The 24,380-nt window shown below is 39.6% G+C and overlaps 1 protein-coding gene across 1 annotated transcript in view; it reads right to left on the reverse strand.

Annotated features, from left to right (window-relative positions):
• Positions 1 to 24,380, reverse strand: part of MTHFD1L (methylenetetrahydrofolate dehydrogenase (NADP+ dependent) 1 like) — a 139,947-nt gene that overhangs the window by 22,788 nt on the left and 92,779 nt on the right. The window contains exons 24-25 of the mRNA XM_054279702.1: positions 20,908 to 21,015; positions 19,315 to 19,467 (exon numbers count right to left, since the gene is read on the reverse strand). Of these exons, the coding sequence (XP_054135677.1) occupies positions 19,315 to 19,467; positions 20,908 to 21,015 (261 nt within the window). The remainder of the gene's footprint in view (positions 1 to 19,314; positions 19,468 to 20,907; positions 21,016 to 24,380) is intronic.

Here is a 24,380-nt window from a genome sequence, read left to right on the forward strand (position 1 = left end):
ATGAAATATGTGTAGGTTATTAAAACAGCGAGCTTTGCTGGCAGCTGGGGTTTGTTGAAATTCTAATCAAGTTTCCAAAAAGAATTAATATTTGAAGTTAGAAAGGAATGCCTCATCTATTGGCAGAAGCTTTAAGGCCCATTTAATTAGTCCTGAAAACGAACGGGTGCAATACTTTTCTTCAACTGATGTTATGCAAATGCAGGCATGTTTCAGTTTACCTGTGCTTCTCCAGACTTCACACTTCTCTATCCTTGCTGTTGAGGCAGCTGGGGTCAGTGAGCAAATATCTTCCATTTTGATACTCAAACACCAATTCAACTGTACCCACAACTCTTTATTTACACCGGCTCCATTCTCCACTGATTTATCAGTACAGGACCAAACCCTCTGAGCATGTTATTGGCAACTTTTTTTATTCAAAATAAATGCTAAAGATTTACTAGGAGAAGTGAATCTATTTTTCCTCCTGCAAATACTCTGTTCCTAAGGTGGGAAAGGTCCCTCTTCAAACACTTTCAAAACAGATGAAGAATACCAAACACCTGTCTTTTTGCTTAAGAGTGATGAATAATATTCTGAGGTGTTACCTACAGTGCTGAATCGGCAGTTACCATTACCTTTTGACCATCCATAAAGGAAAACCTTCAAAAGATGAAATGAAGACCTGGAAAAGACCTAGCTTTTGCTAAATAAAGTGGTAAGGAGTCAGAGGCAATATTCCATGAGCATCATTGTGCCCTAATGCATCATCCACACTGTAGCAACATTTCATAAACTATTTCAAAACCAGGCTTTGCAGCTGCTTGGCCTGGGGGGTGTATCATGGGATCAGTAAACAAAACGAAAGCAAAACAAATACCTCAGTTGCTACTAAAAATTTCTGCTGGAAAATTACAAGATTTTGTTTTCTGTTTTGTTAAGAGATTGACAGATCCCTCCAAAGGATTGCAGATAAGCAGCTAAACTTTAAATTACAACATTTAAGGTGGACATTTTTAGCTGTTTTGGGGCTTCTTTTTTCTAGTTACCATAACTTTTTATTATTTTATCAAAAATAAGTGAAAACCCAAACCAACAACTTACACATTCCTGTGTTCAAGACCATGTGAACATCAGGAAGTGGGAAGGGTTAACCTGTGTATATTAACATACACAGGCTGGAAAACAGTACTAAAGAATAGATACTCAGTGCAAAAAAACTATTACAAGTCTGCATTCCTCACTTTGGTCTCTTTCCTACCCTGTACTTAAGTCTCCATTCTGCCCAGGGGCTCCATCTCCTCTCTGGAAGCAGAGGACTGCAGCTGGAAGGGGATGAGGCTGCCCCTAGGTACACGTATTCATGTGCAGACTGCAGCCTTGTCCTTGCTCATCGACGGCCAAGGGATGGTCCTGTGGGACTGCAGGAGCTTTGTCTTAGCTCTGTGTAAGCTAACTTGGGACTGGCCATCCTTCTCTGATGTGATAAGCTTGAATTTGTATACACACTCAGGTCAGCAGCTTTCTAATATCTGCACATTCGTGGCATCTGCCAGTTAACATGTGGGTCACTTAATATGCCCTGAGTATTAAGTGGTTAATCTGCGCCTATGGAAATGTTTTGGAATTAATATAATCAGCTTCAACATCTCAAACGATTTTAAGACTTGGTTTGCATTGTATTTGCAGGGACCCTTGTGGCAGGAAGGAATGATGAATCTGACTCCATGTTCTCAGAAGGCTAATTTATTACTTTATGATAAAATAAAGAATACTAAACTATACTATACAAAGAATACAGAAAGGATACTTACAGAATGCTAAAAAGATCATAATGAAAACTTGTGACTCTCTCCAGAGTCCTGACACAGCTTGGCACTGATTGGCCAATGAATGAAAACACACTCACACCAGAATCCAATGAAACAATCATTTGTGGATAAACAATCTCCAAACACATTTCACATGAGCAAAACAGAGGAGAAGCAAATGAGATAATTATTGTTTTCATTTTTCTCTGAGGCTTCTCAGCTTCCCAGGAGAAAAACCCTGGGCAAAGGGATTTTTCAGAAAATGTGAATGTGACAGGATTGCACTGTGATTCAAACAAGGCCTCAAGTGGCACATACTACTGCTAGCATGCTAGTTTGATTTCCACAGAGGCCAGGTAATTTCCCATCTGTGTTGCTTTTGATGGACAATTTCCTTCTCATCAGAGCACAAGGATTGTACCTAACCTGTGCCTCCTCTGCGACGCGTCAGAAAATTAGTGGTGAAAAGCACTATGAAAGAGTGTGTTACTGCAAATATACCACATGATAGCCTATCAAATGGGAATAATGGCACTGCAGATTGATTTTGAACAGCACATTTGGGAGTTGCTAAGGATGTCCATTGCACAGTAAGCATCTACTACTGCCTGACATCTCACTTGTCCACCACTGATGACAGATTTTGTATCCATTAATGAACAACTTCCAAAATACACTTTTTGCTGCCTTTATCTAAGAGTATGTGAAGTAATTTGTGATATAAGTTAAATAAACTCTTCAAAATATGCAGCACCCCCCAAATCAGTCTCCTTAATGTAAGATCATTTCTGACGTAGCTTATTTATCTTTCATGAATGCCTCACAGCATAAGTAGGTACACTAAGAAATCAACAACCACTTTTACAATTGCTAATTGAGTCTGCAAATTGCAGTTAATATCCTTGATTCCTGGCTATCAGCTGAAGGCATTATTCAGAGGAGATGCTTGATCCAAAGGGAGCGTGTGAGAAGGGCTGAAAAATGGCTAAGTGTGTGTATGGCATTCAAATGAACACAAAAATTTCTTTCAGAAGAGAAGTAAGACATTGCTTGGAAAATTATTACATATTTTGATCAATGGAGATGTAAACCAGAATTATTAAATAGAAAAATCAAAACTTTTGAAGTCTATCGGCTGGAAGGAAAAACAAAGATTGAGAACATGGCTTTGGAGACAAGATAAAAAATAATATGCCACCTATGAAATGATATGTAAATGGGCAAGTAAGAAAGGAGCCCTTCACAGCAAGAGAACCAACCAGATGCTGTGAATCACAGAGACTCTCAGATACCAGCAGGGTGGAGAGCCAAAAGACTATTTGTTACCTGCTGCCAAAGGGTATAAAATAAAGCACCACATCTAGAGCCAACACCTGGTGCCTGCTCTGAGCACACCTGTCTTGATGCCTGAACGCTGGAAGTGACCTGCACAGGTGTGTCTTGGTGCTTGGCAGTATGTGGCAATGACTGAAAGCCAGAGTAACAGAAAATTAGTTTATTTCCCCATCCTAATTTTGCCTCAACATTTGCTGCACTGTTGCAACATTATTTTTTATATCTAGGAAAGCTCTTTATTCTTTGAAGGACTGTGGGAAAACAGTACAGGGAGATGAAACAAGTGCTGTGAGGTGAACAAGAGGGCCTGGAAAAAAAATGGGGGAAATATGTTCTGTGCAAACAGGGATGGTACCAAAGCCACTTGGGAAAACATAGCAGGAAGCAGAGAAAAACACTAGCTGAACTAACAGACAGATCACATCAGCAAAATGCAAAGAACAGAGGCACATGACTTCAGAAGATAATTGCTAAAAGATAGAAACAATGAAGCAGCAGTAATGACATTATAGAGTCCTTATACCTCTCTGAGACCTGAGAACAAATACCATCTATAATGCAGTACAAGCAACATCCATCTCTGTAGCCTGAACTTCAAGAACAATTCTGCCCTGGTGCCTGTGAACTAGGAGAAATTCCAATTTTGAAGACCTCAAAGTCTAAATAGCCAAAGCAAACAAGGAAAGGAATTTGAAGATACTGAGGGTTTCTGAGAACTGCATTTTTAAAGCTGCAGTAAAGAACTATTTATTAAGAATTTATCATATGTATCTTAAAATTCATTCTCAGTGGAATTAGGAATCAATATGCCATTGCATCCAAAGCCAGATAATTTTAAATGTAATTAATCTTTTCTTCCATGGAAATTATATAGAGCTGTTAAAATTATGTCGGGCTGAAAATAACATTATTTAGAGATTGTGAAAAGGCAGAAACACCTGATTGCCTTTCCCCCCTTTTTTTTGGAAATAGTTTTCTTTCATTATTTCTACAGATTAAAAAAAAATAAATTTCATCAGCTAATTTCCTCTGAAAGTCTATGCCTCCTGTAGTTACTTTCACAGTTGGACTGAAGTGCATCACCGGATACACAAAACAAAAAAAGAATGGGTCCCAGATGCATTCACCTTAAACAGGCATATTCTTTCCTACTTTATCTTTGAACACAAAAAAGTCAATTAGCTCTTAACTTAGTTATTTTTCCATAAAAGTACAAAAATCCATAGAGTTTTGCTAGTTTTCTGTTGGTTTAAAACAGCTCCTGCAGCTTTGTTCATCGTTTGTAAGAAACTGCTGTCCTGTAGCAGCTGCTTTTAACACTTCCTCAGTAGAGTAGATTTATCTTTGGAATTTCTCACTGCAATAAGTTGCATCAGACTTATTACACACATGGAACAAAACGAATACAAACTATTTGGCAATGCTTCCCCATGACCTGCACTGGTGATGAGCACACTAACCCATCTATTTAGAAAAGCAGACCTAATAACGGCATCACAGAGAGAACAGATTCAGATTGTCTTCCTCTGAATGGCTGGGGGGTCTCCTCAATTTACAAACAAGTGTAGCAATTTCAATTTAATGTGGTCCTGTAGGTAATTTTACCTCGTGCAAAATGACACACTAATGCAACACAACCAACAGCACTGGCCCAAAGAAGAGAGATCTTTACACTACAGTTAAAATTGATTTAGCTGAAGGTTTGAATTCATTTTACAATGAAAGCAAATGTATTTTATGCACTTGGCAACCTTTCCTCCAAACTTTCCTTTAATTTGTCAACTTTTTCTAGGAATTTATCCACAAGAAATTCCTTGAGGCTTCACACAAATTGCCCTTCTACTTTCTTCTTGTTGCTTTTCACTACAGAATAAACTTTACTGGAGGGCAAAGTACAATTTACCAAAACAATTTTAAAAAGTGGGAGCTCATTCTGTGGCAAAAGCTACATTATGTCTTCCAAGAATCACATTAAGGCAGGAGCCTTAATACAACAGACTGCCTTGGTTTCCAGAGGTTAGGTCTGAGTTAAGAGAGAGCCAGCAACACCAGCCCATAAACAGCAACACAACATGTGAAGGAGAGCTGGAGCAGAGAGCTGAAGATCATGAAAAGTTCAAGACTTTCAGAGATTGAATTTAGGATGTAAAAGCTGCTTACTGCTCAAGCAAGTACTATTAAGAACACACCTTTCATTCAGTACATTCCCTGGCTCACTCTTGCCTGGAAGAAGCCAGAAGTCTCCTAACTGACCTCCCTCCCCACCCTCTGTCCTTTCTGAGGAGCCTGGAAGAACAAGACACAGTGACTCTAATGCAAGGGGATGTAACACTTCATGCTCTAGGAGTAAAATGGGGATTTGAGAGACACAGGGATGGGGCCAGCAAGCCTCCCCTTTACACCGACACAGGCAGAAGGAGGGAGGCAACAACACACATTTTCAGGGTATTCACACTCCTGCTCTTCTGCACAGGTGCTGCTGGCACATGGAAACACCTCCACTCCTTGAATGAACTCAGGAATATTGGCATGCACATCTTGAAATTCTGACCACACAGAAAAATCCCACATTTGGATACACATGCTTTTCAGTCCAGGACTGATCCCAAGAACAGCATGTATGTGGTTATTGGTCGGTTTTGTTGTTTGGGGATTTTTTGTTGTTTTTTTAATATACAACTTCCTCTTGGCTGGATCCCTAAAGTCATAAATTACACATTCTATGTTTAATGTATGCCATAATTTTGTTTGCCATTTTGTTTCCACAAAATGTTAAGTTTTATGGTTCCAACAACATAGCTAAATTCTCTCCGCTTAAATAAAGCCCTTTAATTGAAATTTATTCTCATGCATATCCTGAACTGAAACCAAAAACTATTTATACTTGAAGGACCAGAAAGAATATTCTTAATTTCTGCACTGCAATGGTTCAATTTTTTTTCCTCCACTAGCTCTTCTGCTTCCCAAACTGGACACATCCCATCCTTTATGTCAAATGTGTCAAAATAAAAACTGCCTCCAGGTGCCAAAACAGCTCCCAGGTGGAAAAAAGAGGAAAAAAACCAAAAAAGAGATGAAAAAGGTGGAATAAAAGAAGGAAAAAATTAGGCTTTTGACCACTATAACGAAGATATGATAGTCATCTATAAAATCATACAAATTTAGACTTGTACTAAAACTGAACACAACAAAGGCATGGTTTAATGGGTAAAAAATTGCATACATTCAATGCAGTCCACCATCCAAACAAAATCCGGGGAAACAACAGAATGATGACTCTTCATACTCTCAACTGTCAGCAGAAATCTCTCCAGTTACAGAGAAATTTTCCACAAATACCTGATGATCAAACTAAAAGCACCCTTCTATCAACAAATTCACTCCCACAATTTACATTCTTCTGTACTTATAAGGAAATTCTTCTTACATCACATGATGACTGCTTCATTCATTGCACTCCACCTCCAGTAATAACATCATGAATTAAGTCAAACATGTATAAACCAATGGGTGGAAAACTGCTTTTTCAACATAAATACACAGAAATCCTTAAAACACTTCCAACAAGAAAGAGATACCACTCAAAAAATGCTGGTCAATGGCAAAGATGAAGAGGAACTGATCTGTATAGCAAATACATTTCCTCTGAATAGTGATACAGGGCATTCAAGAGCAGGAATGCTCCTGTTGAGGCTGGGTGTGAATGGGCATTTACAGAAGTTCAGCAAGGTTCAAGTGCTGTGTCCTACACTTGGGTCACAATAAGCCAAGGCAGTACCACGGGCTGGGGGGACAGCAGCTGGAAAGCTGCCCAAAGAGAAGGACCTGGGGGTGCTCATCAACAGAAGCTGAACATGAGGTGGCCAAGGAGGGTCAGTGGCACCCTGAATCAGCAACAGTACGGCCAGGTGGAGCAGGGAAGTGATTACTCCCCCACAGTGAGGCCCTGAGTGCTCTGTCCAGTTCCAGGCCCCTCACTACAGGAAGGACATTGAGGTGCTGGAGTGAGCCCAGAGAAAGGCAACAGAGCTGGTGAAGGGTCTGGAGCACAAGTCTGATGAGCAACGGAGGGAGCTGGGGGTGTTTAATCTGGAGAAGAGGAGGCTCAGGGGTGACATTACTGCTCCCCATAACTCCCTGAAAGGAGGCTGTACCCAGGCGGGGCTTGGCCTCTGCTCCCAGGCAACCAGCAACAGGATGAGAGGATATAGCCTCAAGCTGCATCAGGAGAGGTTCAGTTTGGATATTATGAGGAATTTCTTGACAGAAAGGGTGATTAGAAATTGGACTGGACTTCCCAGGGAGGTGGTGGAGTCACCGTCCCCTGAAGGTCTTTAAGAAAAGACTGTAAGAGGTACTCAGGGCCATGGCGTAGTTAACAAGGTGGTGTTAGGTGACAGTATGGAATTCATGATCTCAGAGATCTTTTCCAGACTGATTCTGTGATTCTATGAAAAGAGTAAAATTATAGGAGACCAGAAGCACTATCTATATATCAACATCCTCTCAAACAGGCACATATCCTGCATAGTAGTAACACTCTTGGAAACCTTGAAATTGGATCTGAGCCAAAACCATGAGCTGGATGGTGAGAAAAATCTGCAGGACAGCCTTCTGAACAACTACTGGCTGAATGAAGCCTGGAGATGCTCACAAGGGAACTTTACTGTGAGCAGGGAAAATCGGGCATCTATAATATAATATGAACAGCACTGCATGTAAGATACCAAACTAGCTTCTGTTTTCCAGGAGAACAACCACAGACCCCTGTATTTTGGGCTATTTCATGAATCAAAGAAAGGTAAAAGTCACAGCTTTGTCATGCAGCTTCCTTGCACAAACTCTCAGATTAGCAGTGAACCCCAGCAGTTTTTGAGAGCTGTGCAAATGCAGTAACTTCTGAGCAGCATGAGGCAAACGTTGCAAATGGAACTGGGAAAAAACAACTCATCACATAACACCTATGTGATGTTAACCACTTCTTTTTCAGGGTGCATTTGTCATATTATGTTATAAACAGCATCGCCTAAAAGAAAAAGAAGTGTAATACAAATTAACACCACTGAGATTCCACCTGTCTCAGGTGTCCCCAGGTACACTTCTCCAGCAGTACTTCTGCCCCTAAGGGCTGACTGAAAATAAGGAGTCAAGTGGGAACTCTTAAGTGGTGTTGAATTTCATGCTGTTTTGTGAAAAAATATATGTGAAAAGTAAAATTAAACCAGGAGACTTATTTTCACTTATCTAAGTTAATCTTAAAAAAGACTAGAAACAGTACAACAGGTTTCTACAGGTGACAAATTGTCATAGTTCTTCCAGCCTCAGTCTACTGGTTGTTTTTACTGAGTGAGCAAGTAACAAACCCAGATCATCTCAGTGTAAGAGCTTACTGATTTACTAAAAGGCAAACACATTTTCTACATTTCTTTGCTGCTTTTGCTTATAGTATGCTCATTTGATTGCAACACTGAAACCAGAAGGCTACCTCAAGACACACTCAATATTCAGTGTTTGTAGGGTGTCAGCCTGGTAGGTGCCTTACAAGATCCAAAAGATTTGCCACTTCAGTGAGAGTTATGAAGAACATTTCAGTGAGAGTTATGAAGAAATCCTTTCCCATGCAACAATGCAGCTTTCTCATCCACACACACATAGTGCTCCTTTACAGACTGCTTTTGAGTATAAAACCAGAATTTAAGGAGAAGCAGAGCAAGATTTTCTGAAGATTGAAGGGGATATAAATGATATTTTTGCAACTGTCACGAGCCTCCACATATTTAATCATTGATGTGTTGGTTGCTAAATGATGACTGGAAATTAGTATCTTTATGTCATTTTGCATATTTGTAAAAAAAAAGAAACAGTGGATTTGGACTCAACCATGCTTTTAAAATTGCTGTAGACATGCAGTCTCCAACTAAAAAAAGTGAAGTAAAAACCTGTAAAAAAGTGACATGAAAAAATAGTCCCTGAGCAGCTGAGCAGAAAAGGAACCATGACCTGATTACCTAACTCCCACTACTTTTCCTGAAAGCATGCACTCTGACTGAGGTTAACTTTAGACTGAGAGTCTTCAGAGCATTTCTGTTCTTGAAGTAGGATAGCTTGTGCAGAACTTCAATATTTCTAAAATACTTTCTTTCTGATTGCAACATTCTTATATATGACTGAATAGCTCATTCTGAATTTCTTCATGTCACTACCTTTTCTTATTAAGCCTAAAGCCCAGCTCCTTATGTTGTCTAAAGAAACATGGTTATTAAACAAAGATGCTGTGGTCAGTCACTCCAGCCTAAAATATCATGCAATTACAGAATTTTATCTTCTGAAAATATGGAGTCCCTAGAGAGAAACTGTTTCGCCTACTAGCTCCAAACTTCGACATGTTATTAAAAAACATTATTAAAAATGTGAAACCAGTTAAAAAGGCTGTTCCATTTGTATCAGGCATTTCTATATGACTTTAAGAAAAGCTGAATGTCTCCAGTTGCCAGGCACTAACCTGTAAAGTGTCAAGCTAGCATGGGATTATCATCCACTGGATGGTTATGGAGGTAAGAGTCAAAATTACCTCAAAGAAGCCAAACTTTGCTGTCAACAAGTGAACACCCACCCATCTGGTGCCACATCTTGGATCTTTTGCAGCTGTCCCAGATGGCAGCACTGTTGGGCATGTTTCATTTGGAATACTCTCCTGACACTCCTTCCTGACATTCCCTCGGGTCCTGGCACTGGCCACCAGAGAGAGGAAGCTGTAGACTGCAATGAGGTCTTCCCCTCAGTCCCCTCTGCTGTTCATTTCAGAAACCAAGTGATTTCAGCTGCTCCTCATAAGGCTTCTGCTCCACACCCATCACCATCTTCATAGCTCTCCTCTGGATGCTCTCTAATAGCTTTATAACCTTTTTTTTTAATGCGACACCCAAAACTGCACACAGGACTTGATGTGAGGCCAAGTTGGTCATAAGTAACGCTCTATTCATGGCATTTCATCATTTCATAAGTAAAGAAAGATTGCTCTTTTCAAAGCAAACCCATTACCACTTATCAAAAGGAAAATTCAGCAAGCCAGCATTTGTACATTTTGTATTTTTAAAAATAAGGACACATGAGGAATATCTCAGGAAATACTTTAGGATTTTTATGTGGGTGGGTGGGTGGAGTAGGGGAGGAGTAGCAGCATAACTTTATCTTTTAGCATTGTGCACAAAATGTAGGTCAACCTACTCCAATGGAAATACCCCATGCTGATTCTTCACATTCTTAGACATAAACATCTCATGATTTTGTAGGCCAGGAAATTGTGAATTTTATTCATGGTCCTGTCCCAGAATTGTCAGGGGGACCTTACTGTTTGTACTTCTGGACTCCTTATTTTTAAAAAAAAGTAAAAATTTTGCAAGTTGTCTAGCAAATTACTAATACAAAGAGACAGTACGTAAATGTTGAGGATTACAGCTTCTACAGTCCATGTCACAACATAATAAATTAGAGAAGCTCAGTTTCTAATTTCTCAGTAAATACTATTTTGTGCATAACAAATGCAGGATGCATTCATTTCAATATAAAACAATCTGGAAAATGTCCTTCCTTCCCTATAAAAGCTATTTGTTAACTAATAATAGATATATATTTTACTGTCTAAAATTGTAACCTATTTTTAACCTCACATTGTCATACAAAGTTTATGGAGAAAATACTTAAAAAAAGGAAATCAGAGTCCATTTCCCGTTTTAACAAGGATAATCCTTTGACCAGAAGGCACAAATATTCATCCCTCTTTAATGTTAATTAGCATGCTGTTTATTTTATATGTCACAATTTAACAAAAGACAGCAAGTTGCTGGGAATACTATTAAGTTCAAAACATCTTTCACCTTTTTTATCCAGAACTCAATAAAACTGTTCAGTCACAGACTTGCAGCCTCCAGCTAGGTTCCTGCTTATTAGCCTTAAATCATTTTTAGAGTTTCAGTAACAGTAAGTTGCCAAGCTCAAATGTACAGCTATCTACATCTGCTAGATAGTTTGTCTTACTGGACAGGCTGGAAAAAATTCACTCACTTGATCCAAACTGTAAAGTTTTTTGCTGCTATCAAGGAATAAATCTTTTTAAAATTTGCAAATCAGCATTTGAAAGTGCATCTGTATGAACGTTGAAACAACAATGTTTTTTTTCCTTTAGGTGAGCATAAGATAGCCTCTCAAAAAAATTGCACAGAGTTTTAAAAAGTAACTACTTATTCCTTAATGAATGGCTGAATCTCTAAATTTCCCATCTGAGCCATAAAGAACCTTTTCAGAAACTTCAGTTTCTTCAATTTATCAGGCTGAACAAGCGAAAATAGGGAGCATGAAACATAACTTCATTTTTTCCCTATACAGAGGAACAGCAGAAAGCTGGAATGACAGGATGGCTGCTGCTACCACACTAAACCATGACAGGCAGCAGCAATATCCATCCTGCCCCAAAGCAATCAGATTCAGTGACTCCTCTGTCTGGCAGTGTTAGCCTCTTCCCACAGCAAGTCACCCAAAATATCATGAATGGGGAAGAAATCCCTGGTTGCCCTCTCTAGTGCTTAAGTCTGTACATCTTCCACATGAATAGCATAATCTAACCCTTAACACCGCTGCTTCAAGGCATTCCAAAACTGATTTTTGAGCTCTTCACATCTGATCAAAGTCCCCACGTGCCAGGCTGATTGGATGAGCTCTAAATCAAGCCCATTTACCTGCTCTGGACACATCAGGTGTGCCAGCCAGCAGGGTCAGAGCTGCAGGCTGGACCAGGGTGGGCAGGCAGCACTGCTGCAGCACAGAGAGGCTGCCACGGTTCACCCACCTGCTTCCCTCTCTGCCCTGCAGAACACCCAGCAAGAGGCACTCACTGACTGCTCAGACTTGCACGTGCCTGCATTCCCACTGCAACATCCCTATTTCTTCTCTGAAGTCATGCATAAAATCCAAGGGCAGTTGTCCAAAACTGGTGCTGGCTTCTGTCCAAATTGCACTTCCCACTTTTAACTGATACTTCTTTGTTAAAAGCAAGCCCTAGCAAATAAGCTAATGTACATCATTTAAAGAGCCCTACTCTCCATATGGATTATCAGTCTCTTGTTTTTTCCTTTTTAACTGATGCAGCCATATCCATTCTTATTGGGGATCATGGACTGTAAATCAGAGACAAGGGAATGAAACAGAGAGAAGACATACCCAAACTGGTTATGATCACAGGTAGGATCTTAATGTCTCCCAGGCTCCCTGAAGGCCCTGAGCAAAGGATGCTTTCCCAGAGGTGTGCCTTTGGCTCCACGTGCCCTCCAGGTGATTCCCATTTGCCTGCACTGATGGCATCTGCACGCCCAAGCTGCACTGAGTTCATTACACAGAACTTCCCAGCTGTGATGAGAGCAAGACATTCACAACCACCATGAACAAAACTGTTCCAGAGCACAATGAGTTCTCTTGGTTCCTGCATTGCTCAAACTTGCCTGCACTGGCCAGGCAGTGCCCGTGATCAGTGAATCCGTGCTGCCGGGGCTGCTGTGCCGAGTCAGCTCCTCTTAACTGAGAACATTTGCTCCAGCACTCCTGAGCCTGGCACACCAGCCTGGGAAATTCCTCTGCGGCTGCCCTGAACTCTGATCCACCATGCCTTCCATGCCCTTTCACATGTAAAGCAAAGGAGGTTAGGAAAAATTCCCTCAAGAGATGGGAGACCATCAAAATGTATTTTCAGAGGACGAGTCTGAAACTTTTTCTGGCTAAAGTGAAACACGAAAGTCACCTCTTGTACTTGTAAATAAGTTTTAAGTTTACCTATTCAGATAAACTACTTTAGGTTAACACTGACATGTCTAAGAGCTTAAACATAATGTTACATTTCTATGGATGTATTCAATATAATATACTTGGAAAAGATGACAAAGGAAACCTGATTGATACAAGAAATACACTTTGTTCATTTCTGTCAGTAAAAAGTTAATTTTATTTGAAACTGAATTTAAAACATTTGCATAAAAAACTCTCTGACAAGGCTTAAAATATGGTAAGATGGGAAAATTATTTTGGAAAATAGTGGACACTGGATACAAAGAAATAATTTCACAATACAAGAATTGCTTAAAATGAAAGTTATAGCAAGAAAAAATCTCATCAAAACTAAACATTAAATTGCTTGCCAAACCGCAGGGTCTATTTTCTTATTTGATATGTTATTTAGTGATTTCACCCTGTCCCAAAAAAAACCAGGTTTTCTTCAACAATTCAGTTCACTGAATAACACACACACCCCTACAAAACTTCTTTTTTCTTCTCAGTAGGAAACAAATCAAAACCATTCATTCATTTCTCTACAAGTGCTGGCCTTCAAGGAGTGTAAGGTTAGGTGGAAAAAGGCAATAATAAGCTAAAAATTCAATCTGGCCAGCAATGGGACAGGGACTTTCATTCAGAAGAGGCAATATATGGTATATTATTATGATGTAGGTTAAATAATGCTTACTAGCAAACAAACAGCAGCCAAGAGTGACAGCATGAACTACACAAAATCTAAGTAAGTGTCTTGCCTTTATTATCTGTCAAGACACAGCAGAGGAGGAAGAGAGGTTGGTTTGTAGGGTTTTTTGGGTGTTGTTTCATATTGTAAGGGAGTATTTTACCATATTCCTGTGTCACAGCCATGGCATGGAGGTACAGTGATCCAAACCAAAGTATATTTACTCTGTATTTCCAACAAGCACTGGTTTATCCACATCAGTTTAAAACAGGTGAAGTAAACAGTAAATACACAGACTATATGGAAATTTCTACCATTTAAATACATTCTTTTCCATTCTCTTTCAAAAGTTACAGAAATTATAATAACATTTTCAAGCCAGCTGAACTCTACTCTTTTCCTCTTAAATTAAAAAAAAAAAAATCCTTAGTCATCAGCAAGGCACGTGCTGCTCTCCTGTAACTACATTCATTACTCACATGACTTCTTCCTGCCCAGATCTTAGGTAATCTCATTGTTTTAACTAATGCTTTTGGAACATCTTCCAAGCTCTTTAACCCTTGTGGTTTTTATGTCAGTGTCCTCTTCCAGTTCTTCATGTACATCTTGGATTTGTCTCCAAATCATTTCACAGGTATCTCCTCCCATCAGTACAACTCTCAGTTTTTTCCTTTCCAGCCAATTCCATCTCTCCAATCCTGCCCTCAATCTTCTATTCCCATCTTCTGATCACAAATGGCCACTGCCATCCTTGAATTTTAACTGCCTCACAGTCCACACACCTGGGATGTTTGCAAAGGCAAACCATTCCATTATAATTTACAACTTTTTCCTCAGCCCTTCAGCTAAATCATTCACTTAGGACTATTTCTGCCTCATCTACAGAGACCCTCCCCTCTCTGGCCACCCCAATACCATCACAACCACATCATGCAATCCACCAAGGGCCAGAAGTGGATTTCCTGCTATTACACTAACCTCAGCCTACTAACTAACCTCTCAGCCTTTGGCTTTTAGACTGAGGGTGATTGTCCCCATCCTCACTTCCAGCCATCAATCATACCTATATGGTCACCCCCAGCCCATCAACCCTATCCTGAATAATTCCTCAGCCTTCCCCCAAGTAGAACATCATTCAGCATTTCCATGTGTGCATAGCTGGTCACTGGACAGGAATGATGCAGCCTTTGTAATTCAGAAAACCCCTGTCCCTTATCTATCACCTACTGTGATAGATACAAAGGCACAGCATCTAACAGAGGCCAGCTTTTCTTTCCCTGTTACCAATTTCCAATTTAGAACTAAACAACTGTTAACCTACTTTCCTACATGAGGTGAACTTTATGACTTTCCTTTACTCTCACTGCAGTTACTCTCACTATGCATTTCTTGCAGTTATCTCAAAACCAGCCCACAGAGTCTGTGAGCACCTAGCTTTCACAGCTAGCTGTTCTGAGCACTGCTACAGCACAGCACAGTAACTATACAAGGCCAAATGCCACATCCCAGGGACATTTTTTGGACCAAGAGTGGTCTGAATACCTAGCAGAGCTTAAATCCTTTGTAAACAATACAAAATTGAACTGCAAGCTAAATGTTTTACAAAGCAAATATAAACCTCACCATCACTTATGTTTTTGAAATGCTACCCTGTGTTACATAGATCATCAGGATGAGTTGAGCAATCAAGCAATTATTATTCATCTGTCCCATAAAAGCACCTGAAACAAGTGACAAAATGACAGTTTGGAGGCAATCTGAGCATCATGCACTACTGAAAAACTGCAATTTCACTTCAGGTGGCCTGGACTCCAGCTTATGTTCAATACACACTCTCCAAACTTAATAAGCTCTTAAGCACTAAGAAAGAAGATATTAATTCAATGGGGAATAGTATTTTCCTTCTGAAAGTATTAATAAAAATATTTACTTGTGAGGTCTTTTCCCTCTTACTATATCCAGGTAATATTTTGGCAGGGCAGTCCTGGCTCTCACCCACAAGTGAGCTAGAGCTTTGTTCCTCCCATGCACTGATTTCAAACTACACTGGGTCACCCCAAGAGTTCCTTCCAAGGGGATATAGTTTCAACACTAGCTCCAGAGACTTGAACTTCTTTCTCTACAAGGAGAAAAATATTTCTGTAATAGGTTGACCTTTCTTCAGATATGTTGATATCTGAAGGATGTCAGTTCATTGTGAGAATTTGGAAGCTGGCCATGACTCCAAAGGCTCCACATATTTTCAGAGTGACCATGCCTGTAATTTTAACCCATTGAAATGAAAGTGCATGGCTGGAGAAGAGCAGTACGTGCTTAAAAATTTCACTGTGACTCAAACACTGATTTATTTCCTGCAGCAGTGATTTGGTAGCATCACTTCCCAAAGACAAAAGGCAACAGGTTTTATTTCTATGACCTTCCTGCATTCTTGCAACTCACATGAAAAGGAACAATGGAAATGTGGCTGAATGTGAGAAAGCACAAAACTGCTACGGCTTTTTGGGTGGGTATGGAGAGAAACACACAAACTACAAAAAATCTAATAACTCCCCACCCAAGCATTGCTAGTGAATGACCTCACTGGTTTCCTACATACACTCCAGCAGCTTTCCTGCCATCACTCTGTTAAGCCAAGCAATGATGTCAACAGTCCACCTGTGAGAGTGATGTAGCCCTCTGGGTCATGGTCTCAGAGAACTTGGATAAAAGCTGTGCCAGTGTTAATTAAATGCACCTCTTGTTTCACTGCTGATTTCCTCTGATAAGGCTCAGCTCGTTTTTCCTGGAAAGACTTCCATGCTGTATGGGAACTGGAGCCAACCATAACACAAACCAAATATTGCTTAGAGAATATGAAGACAACATGCTAAATATTTAGTTTTAAAAAAAATCACTGTGTATCAGACCTGGGATAAATACAAATCTCATTACTTTGCATGTGCTAGTGACAAGGCTGAACTACAAATGCTAGTTACTGCAGATAGTTTATTATCTTTCAGCAGTACTTATCTCTCTCATTTGTAATGCTCTTCCCCATTACATTGGAGCAGAACTCTTGACATCCTGCTTTACTGATCAATTCTGATAGGTTAGAATATGAGAAATTTGCCTGGTAAAAAATATGCTTTGAGAATGGTGTTTGACATTTAATTAGCATCAGAATTATCGCTACAACTTTAATGAAAAATAGTATTTTTTTCCTGCCATCAGAAAAGCCTTAGTTATAAGAAGGTTCTGAGCAGCTTAGGTATTAAGGGACCTCTCTATTAAATACAGTTATCCAGCCAGCAGTGTAAGAGAAAAAAAATTTATACCGCTCCTTCTTTTTTTCCTATGTAAAGAAATCTAGTCCACTGTCATGACTGGATGTTTTCACCATAGGCTGTCACTGGGATTTCTGTAATCCCTCTACTCACAACATTGACTTCCAACCACTCTAAACCTTCAGGACATGCCCTTTTATACTTGCTTTGTTCTTGCAGACATTTTCAGATAGCTTTATTAGTAAGAGAAATGCCAAGGGAAGGCTTTCAGTTCTGAAGCTAGGCATCAAAAATATTTCTTCTTGCACAACTTAAAAAGTAACACTAACCCTAAGACATAGTTGCTGACAACAACACACACAAAAAATCTGAAGGTGACAAATTAGAAAAGTAGTTTCAAAAGCCGTGGTGCAATTACATTATGAAAGTTTGTCTCATGATGCTCACAACTCTTCACTCTGAAAGGCAGCAAGTGGGACCTCTTGCTATAAATTTAATTCTAAAGAAAGAACTGTGCATTAACGATGTTAGGAATACATTCAAATTCATTCATTCATTCTGATTTGTAGCAATTGTGATGGTTCCAAGAAGTGTTCTGTCCCCACATTCCTGAGCATTACATTCCTGAGCATTAGCAATATTTTTCCAAACAACCAATGATCGATGTCCATGTATTTACATTTTTACCTCTTGGGGATCTTATGTTTATACAATACCTCGCCTACAAACTCTCTTGGAATACATAACACAGGCTATACTGCCTTCCCAGCTCAGGATATGGGAGAGGTTCCATGGCTAATACTGCTTCTCACCAAAGTCAGGCTAACTAACTTAGACATATTTTTTACACTCTCCTCCAAAAAGAAATCTCATATACAAAATATCTTTCAAAAGAACTTCATTTTTTGGTTTCCAAATGGTAACAGAAAGAGGTAATCCTTGGTTTGGCTTATACTGCTCCTATGGACAGTTTCTATGGATTTATGACACTGAACTGCAGCTAGTTTATAGCAAAGCATGCAGGGTGTGACTCATTCAGAAAGCTCAACCCAAGAATATTTCATTCTAACATCCAACAGAAAAGCTCCCTCATGGATTTGAATTAGTTGCTGCCCATTACTCACATGCACTCCTTCTCATAACTTCATGACACACAACTTGCAGGGCAAACTTGAATCCAGGCCATGAAGGAGATACTAGAAGTTCTGACAAACTTTAACCCTGTCACCAGTAACTGGAATTTGATTTTACATGATTTAAATACACAGCTGCGCTCTGTTTCTGGAGGATGTGCATAATGTGGTCATTATGCAGAAGGAAAGCGTATCCCCAAGTCCAGTGACTTAAAGTGACACAGTTTCCTGAACTCCAGGAACCCTCCTGGTCAGAAAGTACTTCCTTCCTCATTTCAAACACTTGATTGTTTCGGAGGGAATTCAAAACAATAGATTAGAAACTTTCAACCTTTCCTAAGTGTACTGCTACACAAGGAAATCAGGCCGTGCTCTGGGAAGATGAGATAACATTGGGAGAGTACTCTTTCCGGAAATGCAATGGCTTTTGCATCCCTTCTCCAGCACCATCCCATGAATCAGCTACATGTAAGTAATAACTCTAGCTAGGAGATGTCAGATGCAGTTCAACTGCTGTTTGGATGAAGATGTGCATGGTTGGCAGAAGGCATGAGCCAACTCACTTCTCAGCTACTTCCATAAGGCCTGCAAGGGAAGAAGTATCAGGAGCTTCCAAATCTCAGTCTGTACTTGTAAGGATGGATAGGAAGAAAGGATGATGATTGTCTCTTTTTAGCACCTCGTTGTTTAAATCTCTAATAAAGAAGAAGGAATGTGCTATTGCTTCTGCAGTTAAAAATCTACCCCTTCCCACCATAACTTACTTTGACAGCACCACTAGTGATGTTCACAAAGACTAGGAGCAAATCAGGCTCATCAGCTGAAGAGCAATTCTTTTAAGCATACTCTATTCCCCAACAAAATTCCTTTAATCTAAATGCATTGAAATGGTTTGTAATTATAGATAAAAGATTTAAAATTTAGAATAATATCTAATTAGTTATTTACAGGCTGCAATTTGAATAAGAAAAGGCAACGACAAGTAAATTCATTTTTCTGTGGCATTAGGGTGCCTAAACACCCTAGACTAACCTAAAAACAACAGCAACAGAAGCAACAGCAAGAGCCATTCTCTCAGACCCGACAGTCAAAGCTCTCATATGACATTGCATTTTCTTGATTATCTTTTCCTATCAACGCAGAGCTCCATAAGGTTTGAGGATAAGATTATCATACAAAAGCAAGAACTCACATGGTTCTACACATTATTTTTAGAGGCAAACAGGAAATGCACTTCCCTGTCAAGCTGGGTGAAAGGGGAGTTAATGAGTGGAATGCTTTGCACTCACCGTTCCTACCAGAGGGTAGATGAATCCAGCTCCAATGCTGGCTCGCACATCACTAATCGGCAAAATGAATCCAGTGGGAACACCCTTCCTCTCAGGCTGATGGGAGAGGGATAGGTGAGTTTTTGCCATGCAAATGGGAAGATTTCCAAATCCCTAACAAAAAAAAAAAGGGAAAAAAATAAAAGAAAAACGTTTTTAAAATCACAGTAAAGGCACATTATGTTTTTGTTTTGTTATCAGTATCTTCTAGAAACCTCTCGTACAGCAGTTCTCTTTGGACTCTAATGATCCAGCTAGCAACTTGAGACCAGGATTCAGGGTCCAAAATTTTCTAAGGGTATCAATGTCTTCCTGGGGGTAAACACAGATGGTGCTCATGATGCTTTCCTTTTCTTTGTTTTTAAACAAGACAAAACCTGCAAGAGGTGATGTCACCCCCTTCACTAATGTCAGAGTGCTAATTACTGAAAACGTGGGAGAAAATCAGGAAAAGTGCCTCAGTAGCTCCCCCTGCCCATAATTTATCTCCAAGTTATTGATTAATCTTGAGTCAGGCACCTTCCACTCTTCTGTTCAATTCTTTTACAAACAGGGCCAGGAGGAGAGGTGGCACTTCAGGGAATTGTCTCTGCAGCCCAGTGCTGACAACTCTTTAAGAGTCATTGTGAGAATATTTCCTAATATACTAACACTTAGACTAAAAAGTGGATTGGAGAATCACAGCAGGAAAAAAAAGGGCGTGGATTATTTAGCTTCCAGTACAATAAGTAACCTTCTTTTCCATTTAGAAAAATAAAATTAATTCTCAGGAAGTTTGCATTTTAGGGAAGATGGCAGTCCACCTGTCTGACCAAGGACTTCTCTTGTCTGACCAAGCTGCTGAAGTTTACTCAGGAATTTTTCCTGGGCATATTGTTTCTATTTTCTGACAGAAAGGCTCCAGCCACATTTATGTCCAGAAGCCATTCCACTACAATAAACACATTCACCTCTCCACATGGTCTCAAAACTTTTTAAACTGTAACATGCTCTCACACGCTTTAGGATAGGTGATGTATTTCATGTTCTACTATTCGTAACTCCTTGAAAGTAGGAGTTACGAATAGGAACAGAAAGAAATCAAAAGATTTTACAAATATTGGCACCTTTGTTATCAATGTGTATAGCTGTGCACAGGTCTTACTGTGTTTTCAAGCTCTTTTTTGCAGGTACAAATGAACACTCTTATGCTAAAATTGGTTACATTTGCTAGCAGCAACTTTTGCAGATCTGCAGTTGTCAGGTTTAGGAGAGTAACCCAAACTGCACAGAAAGTACAGTTTCATGGACAATCCCAGAAGTTTTCTGAACTCCATTCATATCTCACAGGAGATTGCCCTCAAGGTTAAAACCATTCTCTCCTACCAAATCTAAACCAACCCATACTGACCTCCAGAGTTCACTACCATGGGTAAGTAAGCTCATGCCTTTCAGCAAAGCTTGACTTAACACTCCACTATGAGAACATGTTACACCCTGAGGTTTCCCAAGACTCACATCCAGCACAATTCCCTGGTGCTCTTACCTGCCTACACAATTCCCTGGTGCTCTTACCTGCCGGGTGTAACGATCAACTTGAGACTGGGCAGCAGGAGACAACTCGATATCCTGAGCTCCATACACCTTCTGAGCAATGATCCTTATTTTTTCAACAATAGGAAGCTGCAGAGACAAGGAAACAACACAAGGATGAACGTTGTCCAAGAGAAACTAGGATTTGTTTGCTGAGTGAGGTCTCTGAATCTCTCATTTAGATTCATCCCTGTTAAACAGGCTTGCTAAAGCACGAGACCAAGTAAGGAGCAGTGGTGATGCATATGATACACAACTACAGGTACATGAACTAACAGCTGTGATTTCAGCTACTCCATTTGGAAGCTTTACAGTTTGTGCATTACAGAGTAGACAACGTGAACTTATGCTCACCTGAAGTAGGGGGAGAAAATTACTGCCATCTAGTTATGACAATGAAGAGATAACCTACACCTCAATCTCCACTAGGTTAGCAGTGATCACTAGACAAGGAAGTTTCATTTCAGAATAAAGACAACCTACATGAGTAGACAAAGCAAGGTAGGACGCAGTCAGGGAAGGTTCCCCTGAGAAGTGAGGAATTGTAGCAGAAAATTCCTGATCACTGCTCCTTTGATTGTGGTTTTCTTTCATTGTTATTATTCTTACCTCCTATCCTTTGTAACATGCATATTTTTAAATGTAGCTTTGATATTGTAAAGCACTTTGGACACTTAAAAAATAATATGAAAGAATTCTAAAATTCATTTTGAAACCCCAAGTCACTAAGTTAAATCCCAGTCTCCAAGAGTATTCACAGCATGTTATTCAGCTCAAACTGAACAAGTTCTGCCTTCACAGCTTCTATTTGAAGGCAGAGGCAGACTCTCACATTCAATCTCTTACAAAACCCTTAACATATTTTCAAGAAACAGGTTTTTGTGGTCAGATCAGGCATTTACTTTTTGTGCCATCATTTTTGTGTATTTAGAGTAAACAACTCTTTCCTATTTCCTTGTTCTCTTTCCTTTTGTTTTTAATGGCCCATGAGACAGCAATTGTGACTCCTCTGGCTTATTTTAAACAAGCCATTCTCCGACTTCTTTCAATAGGAACAGGATGATGGAGGAGGCATCTTACCACGAGTTCAGATAATTCTGTGCTCACTGTAGATGGCCAGAGATGTGTGCAATATTAAAGGGAATATCTCATCAGTAACTTGTAGAATATTTAATTAATAACACCCGTGGAATAAGTGCTAAACAAAGTCTAGAGAGATAATCACTTGGGGAAGAAGACTTGGTAATGCAAATACAATCCAAAAAGCAATACAAAAAGCACCAGGACACAAAATAGAAGTGTATAATTTTATTCCAACAAAGGCAAGAAATTAATTAATTTGTGAATAATGAACCCTATCTGATGCATTTATAGGAAGTTCCATAGTTAACCACATTTTTGCAATACCTGTCTGGAAGTAGTTCTTTTTCTGCAAAGATACATCAGTTGAAAGGTTTGTGTCAGGCCAATCTTTTTTGTATTTATGATTAAATTTTAGAAAAATTAAAGCTTACGTTAATAAAGAACTTCAGTAACAGAGTTATCACAAGAAAAGAATCTCTCCAGACTTCCAAGTACCTTAAATGTAAGGCAGTTAAAAGCTACTAAGGCTCAGCTAAAATTCCCCCTCAGATCTGAAATTACAAAGACAGGTTTAAAGAAGCTTCACAAGGCACTTTCTGAACATGCTTACGACACAATTACTGCACCTTAATTGGGTGGAATAATGTCAATTCCCAACATCAGGCTTTTTACAGGAATCCAAGCAGTGCAGGAAAATCTAATCAGGACTGGAGATAGCACATTGCAAATATCCTGGGTATAATTCCTGGCAGCAGCAAGCTGAATGGAATACTTAGTGTCATGGATAGCCATCACAAGATGAAATTTGTCTCAGGGTGATTATTAAGTACGTTCATATCCATGGCAGTTTTCAACACAGTGGGAGAAATGCAAAACATGTCTGTTAATTTGCCTTCTGGGTGCTGTTTGCTTGCAGTAAAGGACTAACAGCAATGGCAAATGGAAAGGCAAAAGGAATTCCATTCCTTGTTGTCAGCAGGCCAACATGGAAACTAACAGCTTTCTGCTTAAACCTCAGTAAATTCACCGAGATGGAGATGGACATTTAGATTCAACTTGCATTTGTGTCAAAACATTTCAAACTAATTTGACAGCAGTGTAACTACTGCGCCTTCAGCCCCCTTCCAATGACCACAGCTGTATTTTCCAAAAGAAACCCAGCAGGGCTCTGGCTAATATCAGAGGAGAATGCTTTAATGACAGTGGTGGCACTTTGCCTCTCCTGGGATACGTGCAGTGTGTTGCATGGCTGAGTCTGAGCTGGACAGTCAAAGCATATCCCTGTGGATTTATGGTTTGTGGCTTTTTTCCTGGCTTGTTTTTTCTTTAACCAGAATTTCAGATACTTTTTGGGTCAGTACCCACACGTGAAATTTGGCAAATGTAACCTCAGAAGAATCACCATTGAGGAAGGAGTTCTGGGAGTGTGAATAGCAAAATGAAGTGGTTTCCTGAGCCTGTCCTGTTCTTGCCAGGCATGCTCACACAAACAGGTGAGGCAATGTGTGCATGGTGTCAGAGGAGAGTCTGAGCCTATTTAACCTCAGCAGAGGCAAGATGAGTCTTGGCTGAGCCAAACTCAGGCAGAAACCAGCAGGAAGGCACAGATGTGCTATGGACATCAACACAGCCCATGCACATGCACACTCTCAGATATGCTTCCTTCCTGAAGTTTCAGGAGTAGGGAAAGGAGTACACTACACCATGCTAAGGATCCACCTGTTTCCTAGTATTTATTGTGATTTTTAAAGCATTATCTATTTAGAACCACAGTGTATCAGGGCATTTCAAGCTAAAAAGTTTCCTTTGTTTCAGTTATCAAATAATACTGCTAGGAAACTTCATTTTAATTTAAAGAAATGTTTTCCAAGCTAAAAAAACACCAATGCTTTACACAGAAAATAAAAATTAATTTTGCTTGAAAGTGCCATAATAGTATTTTAACAGAAAAGAAGTTCTACTTGTTCAAGAGGCATTTTACATAGCAGAAGCCTGGATTTACAAGACACTTGTTTAGCTTTAGGTTTTCAACAAAACTGTTGATTATTCAGCACTTCACTATCAAAATAGTCTCACTGATGGGCAAAGACATCCACCATATGTAGCAACAATGCTAATTCACACAGAGAAGGGGGCTGAAAAACAAAACTCCTATTGCACAAGTAACTAAATCATTAGGGGATTTTATGCTGGATTTTTGCTCCAGTTGATATCAGACTTATTTAGAAAAAATCGTGAACTACCTGTTTGTGCCTTATATACTTTGGTCAAATGTCTGCCAGCAGAAACCACAGATCTCAAAAAAAAAGAGTAATTTCACATCTGCTGTGGTTTGGGAATGGTACTCTCCAATTCAGTGTCCCCACCAAGAC

This window comes from Melozone crissalis, unplaced genomic scaffold, assembly GCF_028551555.1.
Source record: "Melozone crissalis strain CALT ecotype California unplaced genomic scaffold, PUWL_Pcris_2 ptg000027l_1, whole genome shotgun sequence".
Lineage (NCBI taxonomy): Eukaryota > Metazoa > Chordata > Aves > Passeriformes > Passerellidae > Melozone > Melozone crissalis.